This window comes from Oryza glaberrima, chromosome 11 (assembly GCF_000147395.1).
Source record: "Oryza glaberrima chromosome 11, OglaRS2, whole genome shotgun sequence".
Lineage (NCBI taxonomy): Eukaryota > Viridiplantae > Streptophyta > Magnoliopsida > Poales > Poaceae > Oryza > Oryza glaberrima.
In genome coordinates, this window is record NC_068336.1 from 16,592,879 (window position 1) to 16,606,093 (window position 13,215).

The 13,215-nt window shown below is 51.1% G+C and overlaps 1 protein-coding gene across 1 annotated transcript; it reads right to left on the minus strand.

Moving 5' to 3' along the window:
* Nucleotides 1-3,760: 3,760 nt before the first annotated feature.
* On the minus strand, nucleotides 3,761-11,920 carry LOC127753868 (uncharacterized). Its single transcript, XM_052279320.1, has 2 exons — nucleotides 11,432-11,920; nucleotides 3,761-6,081 (listed from the first exon to the last, which is right to left on the minus strand). The coding sequence occupies exons 1-2, from the start codon at nucleotides 11,783-11,785 to the stop codon at nucleotides 5,845-5,847; spliced, it is 591 nt and encodes a 196-aa protein (XP_052135280.1). The 5' UTR covers nucleotides 11,786-11,920; the 3' UTR covers nucleotides 3,761-5,844.
* Nucleotides 11,921-13,215: the final 1,295 nt, after the last annotated feature.

The following is a 13,215-nucleotide window of genomic DNA, read 5'->3' on the forward strand; positions in this document are numbered from 1 at the left end:
GCTACCCTCCGCCTGGGAAAAATATCTTCCTAAGCGGACCGCTAGCCCACCTACCAACGGGGGCTTACTAAGACTCTAGAGGCTTGAGCACACCTTTCTTCAACTGGGCGTGAAGACAGGTTTACTCTAGGTCAAAAGTCAAAACAAACGACTAGCTTCTACTTTTCGACACAAAAATATTTTTCGCAAAACAAGAGCTAAAGGGGACAACGACACCTTAGCTTTCACAAATAGTTTTTGTACTCAAATAGTGCCATCCTATTCAGGGGTTTTGATCCTAGGGCCAACCTATGCTCTGATACCATCTCTGACACACCCCAATCTGGCACCGCCGTACAACGGCACCCGACAGGAGCGTGTCGTAGGAAAAACGGCACGAACCGCTTCCTATGAAACCGCAATCTCAGTACCAGTCCCAGGACATAGCGCTGGTACCCACGGTGACAAATATGAATCATTGCGATCCTTAAAATAAATAGAGGACTTATTTACCTTAACTTAGGTTGCAGCTCAGAACAGCCCGAGAATGCATCCGACGGCACGGAAGAGGCAAACACCAACAACAGCAGCGGTGGCGGAACCAACGGTCTAACACCCAACACCACAGGCGACGGCTGGGAACCAGGACGAAACCCTATTCTTCACTTCACTTCATCTTCAGCTTCAGGGCGGAGGAACTATATATATATTTATATAGAGCAAGAGTGAGTACTTTCGTACTCAGCAAGTCATGGGAATTATGTGTTTAATAAAGGCTTCAAAGGAAAGGCTGCTTGTTTTCACAATTGATTTTAGTTAAACTCCTTTTTAAAACAACTAAGTGAGTGCTTCTCAAACGACACGGATGAGACAGTGTGTCTCGTCTGATTGGAGTATGTGCAATGTATTAGTCTTTGAATTGATCAAGGTTGGCACCCGGCCAACAGCTTTCAAACGGCCACCCGGGACTAGCTAATCCCATCAGTCACAGATTTTCCCAACATCGAACCCACTCCACAACAGCAATTTCACAAACTAGTAGTCAAACAAAACTACGCTAGGAATCACCTCACATCCGCCCATGACCGTGGGCACGGCTGTTCGAACAGTTTAATAACCTCTGCAGAGGGGGTACACTTTACCCACACGACGTTACTAGCCTTGGTCACCTAGCCCGTGTGGATCAGACATGTCTGGTGACTTGGGGCTTTCACGACAAGGCATTTCGAAAGCTGACACAGGTTCACCATATGCCAACGAGAGGGGTCCCAGACCGACATCAGGTTAAGTCCCAGACCATACTGTGCCAGGAAGCTCGGGGGTTCTCCCCGGCACCACCCCGTTGAATCCTCATGTCTCTTGGCATCATGGTTCCCCCGATTAGCTAATTACTCAGCCAGGGGTGTCCCATTCCACCCATGTGGTCGCACTTGCCTTATGTTCGGATGAAATTCCAAGGAAACGGTCCTCAAGTGCAAGAGCGGGAAACCGTACTCCCGGTACGTCCCCCGGTCCGCGATTTTGGAAATTCATTTTAGTTTGCAAGCACCGACCCAGGTGTCGGGTTTTTCCAAGTCTTTTGTAAAACCTCAAGTTTTACCCATCGTTGGATATTTTAAATTTGAGGGGAGCTGTTCCGATGCGCATGCCCGAAGACCCGTGCATCGAAGCATAACAGTCGACAAAGGAGGTTTAAGTGCTCAATAATTCAAGGAGGATAATTGCAGCAATTAGAATTGGAGGCCGGCAGGCTATCTCGCAAACCGCGGCCGAATTACTTGTGTCCTATTCATGCAATATTTGCGGAAAAGAAATACTTAGATTTAAATTATTGGTGCAAGATGATCAAAGGTGACTTGCCTTGCTCAAGGTCTTCACGAAGCTTCACGAATCTTTGAGAAAACCCGCGATTGATGAAAATCCGGTAACCGCAACTATACGCAAACAATAAAAACCTAAACAAAAGACCAAGAAAAGATCTTATTTGGACTAAATAATAGTGCCATTAAATAGATCTCGATTTTACGGAAATACTGGAAGTGGAACGGGGTCAATCGGACGAACGGATCGAGAGATATGAATTTTGGAAGTTTAATTGGATTTTCTGGACAAGGAAATGATTTATCAGAATTTTCTGGAATACGAGAAATGGTTTATGGAATTTCTAGAAAAGAGAAATATTTGCAGAATATTGGAAAAGATATTCTCAAGAATATCTTTGACTCATTGACAAGTGGGGCCTACAAAAGGTGAGAGAGGAGTAAATTGGGAGGGAGCGGATATAAACTTTTATTTTATGAGTGATGGACACTGGGCTTCTACGGAGGGAGTATATGTGGACTTAAGGGGCCGAGGGGAAGGTGCGCCGATGGGCCAACCCCACAAGCACGGGAGAGAGGGGGAGGAGCGGGGCGGCTGACTGGGCGCCGGCTTGACCCGGTCAAGCGGGGCCGACGGCTGAGGTGGCGCCAACGTGGACGTCACGTCGGATGGGGAGGGGAGAGGAGGCCGGGAGCGGCATCGGACAGCTCACGGTGCGCGGCGGAGCCCGGCTAACGGCGGTGAGCCGGAAGGGGCGGCTAGCACTGGCAGCAGGAGGAGGAGAAGGGGAACTCATTCTACGGCTCGGATCGGGAAGACGACGCGCGATGACGGCCGGCGGCGGCGGCCGATCTCGCCGGCACGCCGACGTGGCCGCGCGCGGGCTCGGGCTTAACCGAACCGCTATGGTGTTGCGACGCGCACGCGGTGACGCGGGACCCGATGGTCACCGGCGACGCACGCGCGGAGGCGTTATGCGGCGGTGGAAGGGGCGACACGACGTGGAGGCAAAGGAGAAGGTTGGCGGCCTAGGGACAGTCAGGGGGAGGTCAAGGGGATCCCCGGGAGCGTGGCGGCGAGAGGAATCGGCGCGAGAGGTGCCGACGGCGGTGGATTGCGGCGGCAGCAATCACCGGCGAGCAAAAAGGGGAAAACACGACGAGACGACGAGGATTCGATTAAAAGGGGTGGGAGCATCTCCGGGGTTCAAGGAATCCGTTTCCAGCGTCGGATTGGGCGGAGCGGCACCGAGAGTGGCTGGCGACGAGACGTGGCCTCCGGGACAGAGCATGGCGGCCGGCGAGCTAGCACGCGGCGCAAAGGCGACAAGCGGCGGTTCGGGGGAGTTCCACGGGGATCAAGGAGGACGACAACGAGAGGAATTAGGCGGAGGGCTCACCGATGACGATGGACGGTGTCGGCGAGAGCGGGACGAGCGGCAACAAGGCGGTGACGGTCATTCGGCGGCAATGGCGCGCTGAGTGTGAGGCGAGTGAAAACGAGAAAGGAAGAGGTTTGGGGTTGCTTGGGTTTTATAAGCGGAGGCGATGTCGGTTTGGGAGGGGAGAACCGACCTTGGCGGTCAAGCGCTCGGCTGGCGGCAGCGGCGGTTTCGTGGGCGGTGCGAAAGCAGCGACGGTATGGATGCGTTGGGCGGCGAAGGCGGTGGATCGGGCGGCCGAGAACGAACCGTGGGAGCGGGAGGATCAGCGCGGGCTGGCGCGGGGCGAGCTGGTGCTCGGTGTCCATGGCGCTAGGTTCCATGCAGTGGAGACAGGGCGCCAGTCCAGGAAGGGGAAAAAGGAAAAAGGGGAGGAAGGAAAGGGGGCTCTGCCCATGCCATTTTGGGAGAAAGGAGGAGGGAGAGAGAGGCTCTGCCTCCGGGATTTGGACGCACGTGGCTTGGAGCGACCGAGCATGGGCGGCTGCGGGGCGCAGGCGCGGCGGGGCCGACGAGGCGGCGACCGGGTGGTCGGCCACGCGCGAGCGCGCGCGCGGATGCGAGGGCGCGGCCGGATTCAAACGGCGACGGCGGGAAATCGGCACTGGTGGGAGAGCTCGATGAGAGAGAGAAACAGAGAGAGAGAGGGCGGGGAAGAGAAGAGAGAGCACGATGCTCTCTCTCGTGCGCGGCACAAGCGCAAGCACGTGAGGGGAGTAGCGGCAGAGGGGAGAGAACCGGGCTGAGAGGAGATGGGCCGAAGGAGGGCATCGGCCCACAAAAATCCGAGGGATACAAAATAGACTTTGACAGAGAGATTGAATTTGGAGAGAATTGGAGCTTGGAAATGGAATTTGGATATCTTTGGAGTCGGGCGAATATTTGGCAAGGTTTTGAGATTTGGAATTTGAATTTCGAATTTGGTTACTTGGACTCAGGGAAACAGGGAGGAGTCAACAACGGGATTCAAAAAGGGAATTTGATATTTTTAGGACGGGGACAATTATTTGGCGAGGATTCAAAAGAGAGGGATTGAATTTTTGGAATTAGATTTCAGAGACTTGAATTGGAAGGAGGAAATCTCGAGGTGGAGGATTTTGATACCGATTGAGAGGAAACAACAGGAGATTGAATTGAGATCTATGGCATGACTTAGACTCGCACACAAAGAACGAAAATTTTCGCAATTAGGATTTTGCCGAATTAGTTTTTAACGTCTCGCTAAAAGCGCGGCGTTACAGACCCACCCCCCTTACAAGAATCTCGACCCCGAGATTCGAAGGTGGACCACACACACGAAACCAAAAAGGGATCTTCAGACTTCTTCACAGCTTCAGACTCTGCTGGTCTTTCTTTATCTCATGGCTGCAAACTGATCACGAAATGGTCTGGTTCTTTAACTCACTTAGCATGCTTCATCCTTACTGTGGGTCTGCTCCTTCATGTGAGACCTGTTCTTTATATGCTTTTTCAGCTTGCTCGAGATTCATAACTTCTCCATTTGTTTCTACTTGCACATGGTTCAGACGACTTTGTCCTACAGGCGGTGAGGTTAGCGTGACAGATCCACTGTTCGGTGGCTTCGAACCTTTTGATCCAGATATGTTGGGAAGGCTTGTCGTTGGTTGAACTGGCTTTGTCTTGCCTTTCTGAGGGCAATCCCACGAATAGTGTCCCATCTCATGGCAGATGAAACATTCGACCCCTGCCTTATGACCACGTCTTGTTGAAGGTGGAGGACATGATACGGAGTTGCTTCCTTCATGGCTTTTACTGTTGATCATTGTGGTTTGCTGACTAGATTCTGACATTGCCAAACGAGACATAGAACCAGAACTATTGGGATACTGAGATTCTCCCTCATAGAACTGCACTGACGGATTTGTCCTCTGACGCAAATCTTCTCTTGCTTGAATCTCTAAGGACGATACTTTGCGTTTCTTGTAATCCTACATCTCTTTCTTTTCTTGGATGTACTGGCACATGTCACAGAATGCTTTTGTTCTTTTGTCGTCACGGGGAATTGGACGTACTGAATCAACATTTCGTGAAATCGGGATCCCTTGGGGAGAGAAGAGCATCCTTGAGGTACTCATATTAGCTTGCAGTAGTGCATCCATATAGGGTTTTTAGGGGCAGTGTCTCATGTAATGGCCAATTTCATGGCAATTGAAGCATATGAGACCGGGAAAATGTCTGATCTTCTTTGATTTGAGGGTGGGGTACTTGGGGAAGTCCTGGTAAGATTGCATTGTCTGACATTGTCTCGGATGCGCAACATCTTGCATGTCAACTCCTGATGGCGAGGTCTTTCTTTTGTGATAACTTCCTTCTTTAAGCGTGTTAGTTTCTTGCAATAAGGGTTTGTTGATCGAATTCTGCAAGTTGGGGCAATCATGAGCTTGAGGTGCAGTTTCCATCCCTGTAATAATCCCATTTAAGAATTCTTTGTTCTTCTCTTTATTGGTATCAGCGTCTTTTACTGATTGTGATCCTTCAATTTCTGCGACCTTATCCTTAATCTTGTCTGGATTCACCTTTGGCTGTCGTAGTAGCAGTTGTTGTTGTACGGAGGCCAGATTCTGAGTTAATGCTTGTAGTAACTAAGTCTGATTGGCTAGGATCTGATAAATATCCATTGACGAATGTTGATTTCTAGTTGCAACTTCATTGTTTAGTTCAGAAACAGTATTATCAGTCTTGGCAACCTGATTAGCGGCTTGGCTAACTGGTTGATTTGGATTTTCTGACAAAGCTGGGTCTTCCTTAGAACCAAGGTAGTTGAGGGCACAAGTCTGATAGGTTGGTTGAGGTGCCATCTGCTTCAGAGGGACTGAGATCTGACCAACACAGAAAGTAGATAAGAAAGGATGGAAAACAAAAACACTATATCAAAACGGTTTTCGAAATCGTAGAAGACTTAGGTGGTGTATTCCAGCCAGTATCCCAACTGGTCTAACACCTGAACACGGACTACCAAACAAAACTCACGCACGCACTAGTTCACCACAACTCCTACCGAGCGGGTGACGGTGCTAGGGTCAGCCTACCAACGGGGGCTTACTAAGACTCTAGAGGCTTGAGCACACCTTTCTTCAACTGGGCGTGAAGACAGGTTTACTCTAGGTCAAAAGTCAAAACATAGCTTTCACAAATAGTTTTTGTACTCAAATAGTGCCATCCTATTCAGGGGTTTTGATCCTAGGGCCAACCTATGCTCTGATACCATCTCTGACACACCCAATTTGGCACCGCCGTACAACGGCACCCGACAGGAGCGTGTCGTAGGAAAAACGGCACGAATCGCTTCCTATGAAACCGCAATCTCAGTACCAGTCCCAGGACATAGCGCTGGTACCCACGGTGACAAATATGAATCATTGCGACCCTTAAAATAAATAAAGGACTTATTTACCTTAACTTAGGTTGCAGCTCAAAATAGCCCGAGAATGCAACCGAACAAAAGGACCGAACAAGGGATCTATCTTCTCAAACCTAAGACCGAGCTAGGAATTGATGATCACATTTGGTTTTTTTGGGGTCTAGTCTCGATTTCTTTTGCCACCCCTTACCCAATGCTCCTACGCATACCCCAACTATTCTAACCAATATGGCAATTTCAAGTCTCGGTTTCTTTTGCGCACCCATACTCGGCTCCACCACGCGCACCTCTAGTCTTCTACACAAATATGGTAAATTTTCATATGACCACCCAATCCACTTGTTTATATAAATATACCAAGATAGCCAACCATATCCTTTCCTCCACAATAGCCACTTTTGTTTCTTTAGATCTAGAGATCGAATAGGTGCAGCAGCACCGGCGATGGGATATTATTCTCCAAAGCAAATCAGGAGGTCATGCCACCGGCCAGCCGTTCAATCACCACTAATGGGCCCCTACATCACGGTTGCCCTCCTCCGGAGAAAATCTGCAGGTCATTCTGCTAGATGGCCCATCTGTTACGGTCCCTGGGGCTCACCACATTCATGGAATCAGAATGTGTCTTTCGTCAACTGGATCTAGTGATGCGGCTCAAGATGAAGAGGCAATAGTCGTGAAGCACCAACACAGCTCTGAGCTCTCCATGTGCCACTGCCTAAGAGTCTCCTTGTGGGACCACTCCATCTTGCTCGGTGCCTCATTGATCCACCCGCCCATCGGGCATGTCACCACCCACTCCTCCATATTGGTGCTGGCTTCATCGTTCCTATTTCTCATGGTCGTCACCAACCCCATATTTGGGTTGTCAACCCTAGTTGTGGTCTATGTCCAACACCACCGTGTCCTTATCTTCTCTTTTTTATTTTTCTTTTCCCTCCGTTTTCCTCTTCTTGGGCCGTCGACCCAATCCTCCTCCCGCGCGCCCCCTTGCTGGGCCGGCCCAAGGCCGTGGCCCAGGCCGCCCGCGCCCCTCCCTCCTCTCTCTGGGACGCCGACAGGTGGGCCCCACCTGTCGGTCGTCTCCTACCTCCGGCCATTGGAGCCGGAGCTCCAACCGACCACGCCGCCGCGCCCACGCCGCTCCTACCGCTCCCACGCACCTCCCCACGTCGCCGACAACCTTCCCCACTCCTCCCGCTCGCGCGCACACCCCGCAACGGAGGGATTCGAATTCGAATCTCCCTCTCTCTCTCCCCCACCTCCCCACGTCGTCACCAGGCAACTTCCTTTTTCGCCGCTCCCTCTCGTGCTCCCTACCGCGCCCGCACCGATCTCCCCGAGCTCCGCCGCCACCGCTGAACTCCGGCCGCATGCCGCCACCGCGAGAGCTGTCGCCAAGCCGAGAAACCGCCACTATTAGCTCCGCCGTAGCGAGGGCTATCTCGGCCGCCGCTCGCTTGCCGCGCGCCGCCGCCGCACTGCTCTAACCACGCGTCATCGCTGACTACCGCCACCATCCGCCGCTAGCTCCACCATCGCGCCGCTCTGTTGCCGCCGTTGGCCTCGCGAGGTCGACGGCTATCTTGTCCATCCCTCGCGCCCCGCCGTCCGCCGATTGCCACCGCTGTCCGCCATCGTCTTCTCTCTCGCCGGCCGAATCCCCGGTGAGGCCTCCCTCCCCCTCATTTCTCCTCCCTCTCCCCCCTAGTGCCGGGCCACGCCGCTGGTTCGCCCGTGCGCCATCACCTTCGGCCGACGCTGCCGCCGCCCGCGCTGTCGGTTGCCGTCGCCGGCGACCGCTCGTCGCTACCGCCCTCGCCATAACCGGCCGGTCGGCCTTGAGGCCAAGCCGAGCCCGGCCGGCACCTCCATCCCCTCCCCTTTGAGCCACCGCCTGGTGGGACCCACCCGCTAGGCGCCACCTCCCCTCCCTTGGAGCTGCTACTAGTGGGGCCCACCAGTCAGCCGCCCCCTCTCCCTCTCTCTGTGCCGCTGACCTGTCGGGCCCGCTTGTCGGCCCCCCCCCCCCCGCTGACGTCAGCCCTGGGAATATTGCACAATAAATCAATTAAGGCCTTTTCTTTATTAGTAAAAACACAGATTATCTTGTAAAATTCATAACTAATACATCCTAGCTCCGATTAAGTCCATTCAAGTCCCAATTAATCAAGAAAAATCCCTAGAATCTAGTAAAAATGGTTTTGTTTCCTGTTTCAGTAGTCTTATAGCATGTTTTGCTTGTGTGCTTTGTTTGTTGCGTAGATTTCGTCCGTTTCATCGATCCGCGGTTTCCCGAAGACGTTGCTGTGGTCCCTTCAGCGCGAGAGCAAGGCAAGTCATGCATTACAATTGATCATATTGTACCCAATTTACAAATATCCCGCATTTCTATTAAATGTTGCATTATTTTACAATATCAAGTGAGATGGGTCCTACTACTCAGGCATATATTGTTTACCTTATGCCATTGATAACTTGGGTATCAAAATGATTAGATGTTGGTTTAGGAAATGCTTAGCCATGCTTACTTCAACTAGTACACAAAGGGGGAATCACATTAATGCATAGACTTTGATTATTGGCATAGCTTTGGATTAGTGCCACCTCAATGGTGTTGGTTAATTAAAATACACTACATGGTGGGCTGTGGGTGCATGGTTTTTCTAGTCGTGCCCATGGCGATTAAGCACCGGTTCGTGGGATGCCCTGGAAGAATTTATCGTACTTACCACAAGCCAGCGTGGGCAACGGCTGGGCTTGTAGTGTAGCTTTCCTCTAGCTGACGTACCCAGGCTAGGATGGGCGTGATGGAGTTGGCTCGGCCGGGGTGTTCGGCTGATCGGCTTTCGGATTAACCGTGCCACGAGAGGGGACTGTCCGCTGCCTTGCGAGGAGTGGGGGTGAAACCTGAGGTGTGATGCGATTGGTTAGATGGGGTTATGCGAAAGGTCATGTCACGGCCTCTTTCCGGTATGTCGTGGTGGCATGTCAGCGCACGGGAACGTGTCGTGGGGCTGTATCTTGTGGGTACAGTTGTACACCTCTGATCAGAGTAAAACTATTCGAATAGCCGTGCCCGCGGTTATGGGCGGTCGACCAGATTCACCGTGATTAGTCTCACCCCTAGTTTAGCTTAATGAACTGGTGTAGTTTAGGTGGTTGGTTGGGCCTGTTGTAACTTGGTGTAGCGTTGGACAATGATTGGTTAATAATGATTAATTACTACAATTATTTTTACTGTTTTCAACTACTGCTTTTAAATACTAGCTTTATGCAAAATAACCTTTAGCCTCCTTTGGTTATATCTTGCTTCATACCTTCTCTTCCGGTATGACTTGATGAGTACAGTGGGTTGTACTCAGTCTTGCTCTCTCTTCCCCACACTAGAGTCGAAGTGCTGCACCGTTGGAGGTCGATCTAAGGAGTTGGTTTCGTTGCTGCCGTCAAGGATTGCCTGTGGAGTGGAGTCGTCTCGCTGCAGAAGTCAAGCTTCTAAGTTTAGCTCATTTTTACCTTTTTCGCTGCATTTGTAATCTTTTCTATTTTTATAAGATGTGGATCTGTATGTCAAGAATTGTCGTTTGTGTACCTTGGCTTGTCCTGGACAGGGGTTTAATGCACATTCAGCTTGGAAATTCTACTTCATGAATTTTTGGGCGCGACAAATTGGTATCAGAGCCGATCTTGACCGTAGGACAAGCCAACTGGAAACCCTAAGAGCCCTTTGAAACCTTTTCATCTGCATATGCCCTTTTGCACTTGGATTTATTTCGGGAAATTTTTGGATTTTGTTTCCTTGGTTTGTGGGAAAAACCTTGGTCGCTATTTCAATTGGATTTATCGACTAGGAATAGTATACGGTTTTAGAAAAATCTTATTTGGGATTTATTCGTCAGTCAGTCGGGCATTTATCGGGGGATATGCATTAAGTTGTGTCTAGGATTGTTTGGGGGTGCAATCTTTATGCGCATCACTCTTATCATGCATCTATTTCATGTATGAAGTTATCGTTTAGTCAGTTGCATTAGTATCTTTGTTTGGGTTCATGAAAAATGTTCTATGCATAAAAAAAATCATGCTCGGTTATTTACTTGAGTCGTTTGTTGCTTTGTTTAATTTGGATTTGCGCATGCATTGGTTCCTATCCCTTGTCTACTTTAGATGTCAAACCTGTTCTTCAATCGCAAGCGCCGCTTCAAGCTTCAGAGTCGCCGCCTTTAGCCTTATCGTTTTGTTAGTTTGGGTTGCTTGCTGGTTTCTGTGTTTAGATTTGTTGCTTGTGGGTTAGTCGGCGGTCGATATCATGTGTTAGTGGTATGACTGCCCTAATTAGGAGTTGTTTGCTTTCTTTTCAGTATTTTAATATTCGATATCATGTGTCAGCGCTATTGACTAAGAGACGGAGTGGCACGGAACGAAGAATATTCGTGCTCCGATGGCGTATTCTGAAAGTAGCACGAATTGGGTGGCATATCCTAAATGCAGTGCGTATTCGATGGCATATTCTGAAAATTCTCTTTTGATTGAGCTAGGACAATGCAGTAATATACTAATATAGTGCTTGTCTTGTAGTAGATTTCTAAAGGGTAAAAGGAAATGGAAGAGGGGTGAACTTAAGCTAACTGACACGCAGCGTTTGTTCAGCGTTCAGACAAATCTGATTTGGATTGGCAAAGTAGCTAAAACTAGTGATACTATGACAAATCACAGCACAGACAACGTGCTAAGCTACTACACCACTAATGATAGTCTAATAGAGATTTCTTTAGCAGATGCAGCGACCGCGGACTAATTAATTTATTTACCTCCTCGCGCTTGCGTTTGCCGCCGCCGCCATGAACGGCGGCGAGCCGGTCGAGCGCCTCCACCTTGCGCCTGTTCACCTCGTACTCGTACTCCTCCACCACGTCCTCGGCGTCGTAGGCGAGCTCCTTGAGCTCCTCCAGCCGCAGCTTGGCGGCCGACTCCCCGCGGATGTTCCAGCGCTGCTCCGCGTCGCGCAGCGTGGCGTGGATCCGGCGCATGGTCCGCTCCAGCGTCCGGAGCTCCTCCAGCGCGTCCAGGCCCCGGCTCGACCCCGCCGCCGCCGCCGCCGGCAGCAGGGAGGAGAGGTTGTCGATGGCCCATTTCACGGCCGACGACGCGAACAGTCCGGCCATTTCTTGGGTTAGCAAAGGAAACGGCAGCTTAGCCAGATATTGTGTGTTGCAGAACTGCGAAGTTGCAGTAGAAACTGGATAATTTTTTCTTCCTTTTTATTTTATGGAAGGGTCAAATTGTAGAAGAAAGCAACGGCACTAGTAGGATACAAGGCCATCAGCAATGGGTGGCTGTTCCCCACCCGTTATCTTTTCAGCCGGACCCGGCTCCTTTGCCAGGCACGCGGCACCTCGCTAGGGGTCGCATTCCTCACCAGCTTTTTGCTGAGACACCGAGCCAGGAGACGCATTGCAGAGGGCGTGGCTAGGTGAGTGTCCCGTGGACACCGCTCCCACCCCACATTTTACCGTTCCACCCCTCGCCCTCGTCGTTGGGAGTTGGCAACGACCCCGCGACGGCGACGACTCTGCGACGGGCGGAGGAAGAGGGGTGGCGGCACGGCACACGGCATCCGGTGACGACCCCGCGACGAGAGAGAGAGGAGAGATGGATCCGGTGGCACGGCACGTGACCTCTGGCGGCGACGATGGATCCGCGACAACGACGATGGATCTGCGGCGGCGACAATGGATCCGCGACGGTTACAACTAGATCCGCGCGCCGCTCACCACCGCCGGCGTTGTGCCCGCCACCGTATCCTCCCCGATCTGGCTGCGGGGGGCCCAAATCCGCCCACTACGGCGCAGGATATGGCGCCCCCGACCAATGACAGCGTGAGACGGAGGATGCCGGGAAGGACAGCGATGGGTGGCGATGGGAGAGAGGGAGAGAGAGGGGCGGCGGTGGACGCCGGCGACGGGAGAGGTGGCCCTCCTCGTCGTCCTCGCGACCGCCAACGACGGGAGAGGCGAGCGGTGGTGGTGGCGAAAAGGAGAGGCAAGTGCGGTGCGAGAGGGATAGGCCCGTGCGGCGGTGAAAAAAAGAGGAGGGGGCGGGAGAGAGAGATTAGGGGTAGGGTAGTAAAAATAAATATGGGGCTCTGTGGGTTGGGATACCCATTGTGGGTTGAAATGTCTCTTTTAAGTTACTTCAAATTTTTAGGAGTCCATCCAAGGGTGTCCTCCATTGCGAGCTGAGTTCCTCTATGAGTGTTCTCAATTAGTGAGGACACTCTAGGAGTGGCTCACATTGTAGATGCCCTAAGGGCCTATTTAAATCTCCTGGCAAGCTTTTTCATCCTGTCACGTCGAATATTTGGATACATATATGAAGTATTAAATAGAGAAAAAACTAATTACACAGATCGCGTGTAAATTGCGAGACGGATCTTTTAAGCCTAATTGCTCCATGATTTGATACTGTGGTGCTACAGTAAACATTTGCTAACAAATTCATCTTGCAGTTTACAGGCGGATTCTGTAATTTATTTTGTTATTAGACTACGTTTAATATTTTGTTATTAGACTACGTTTAATATTTCAAACGTGTG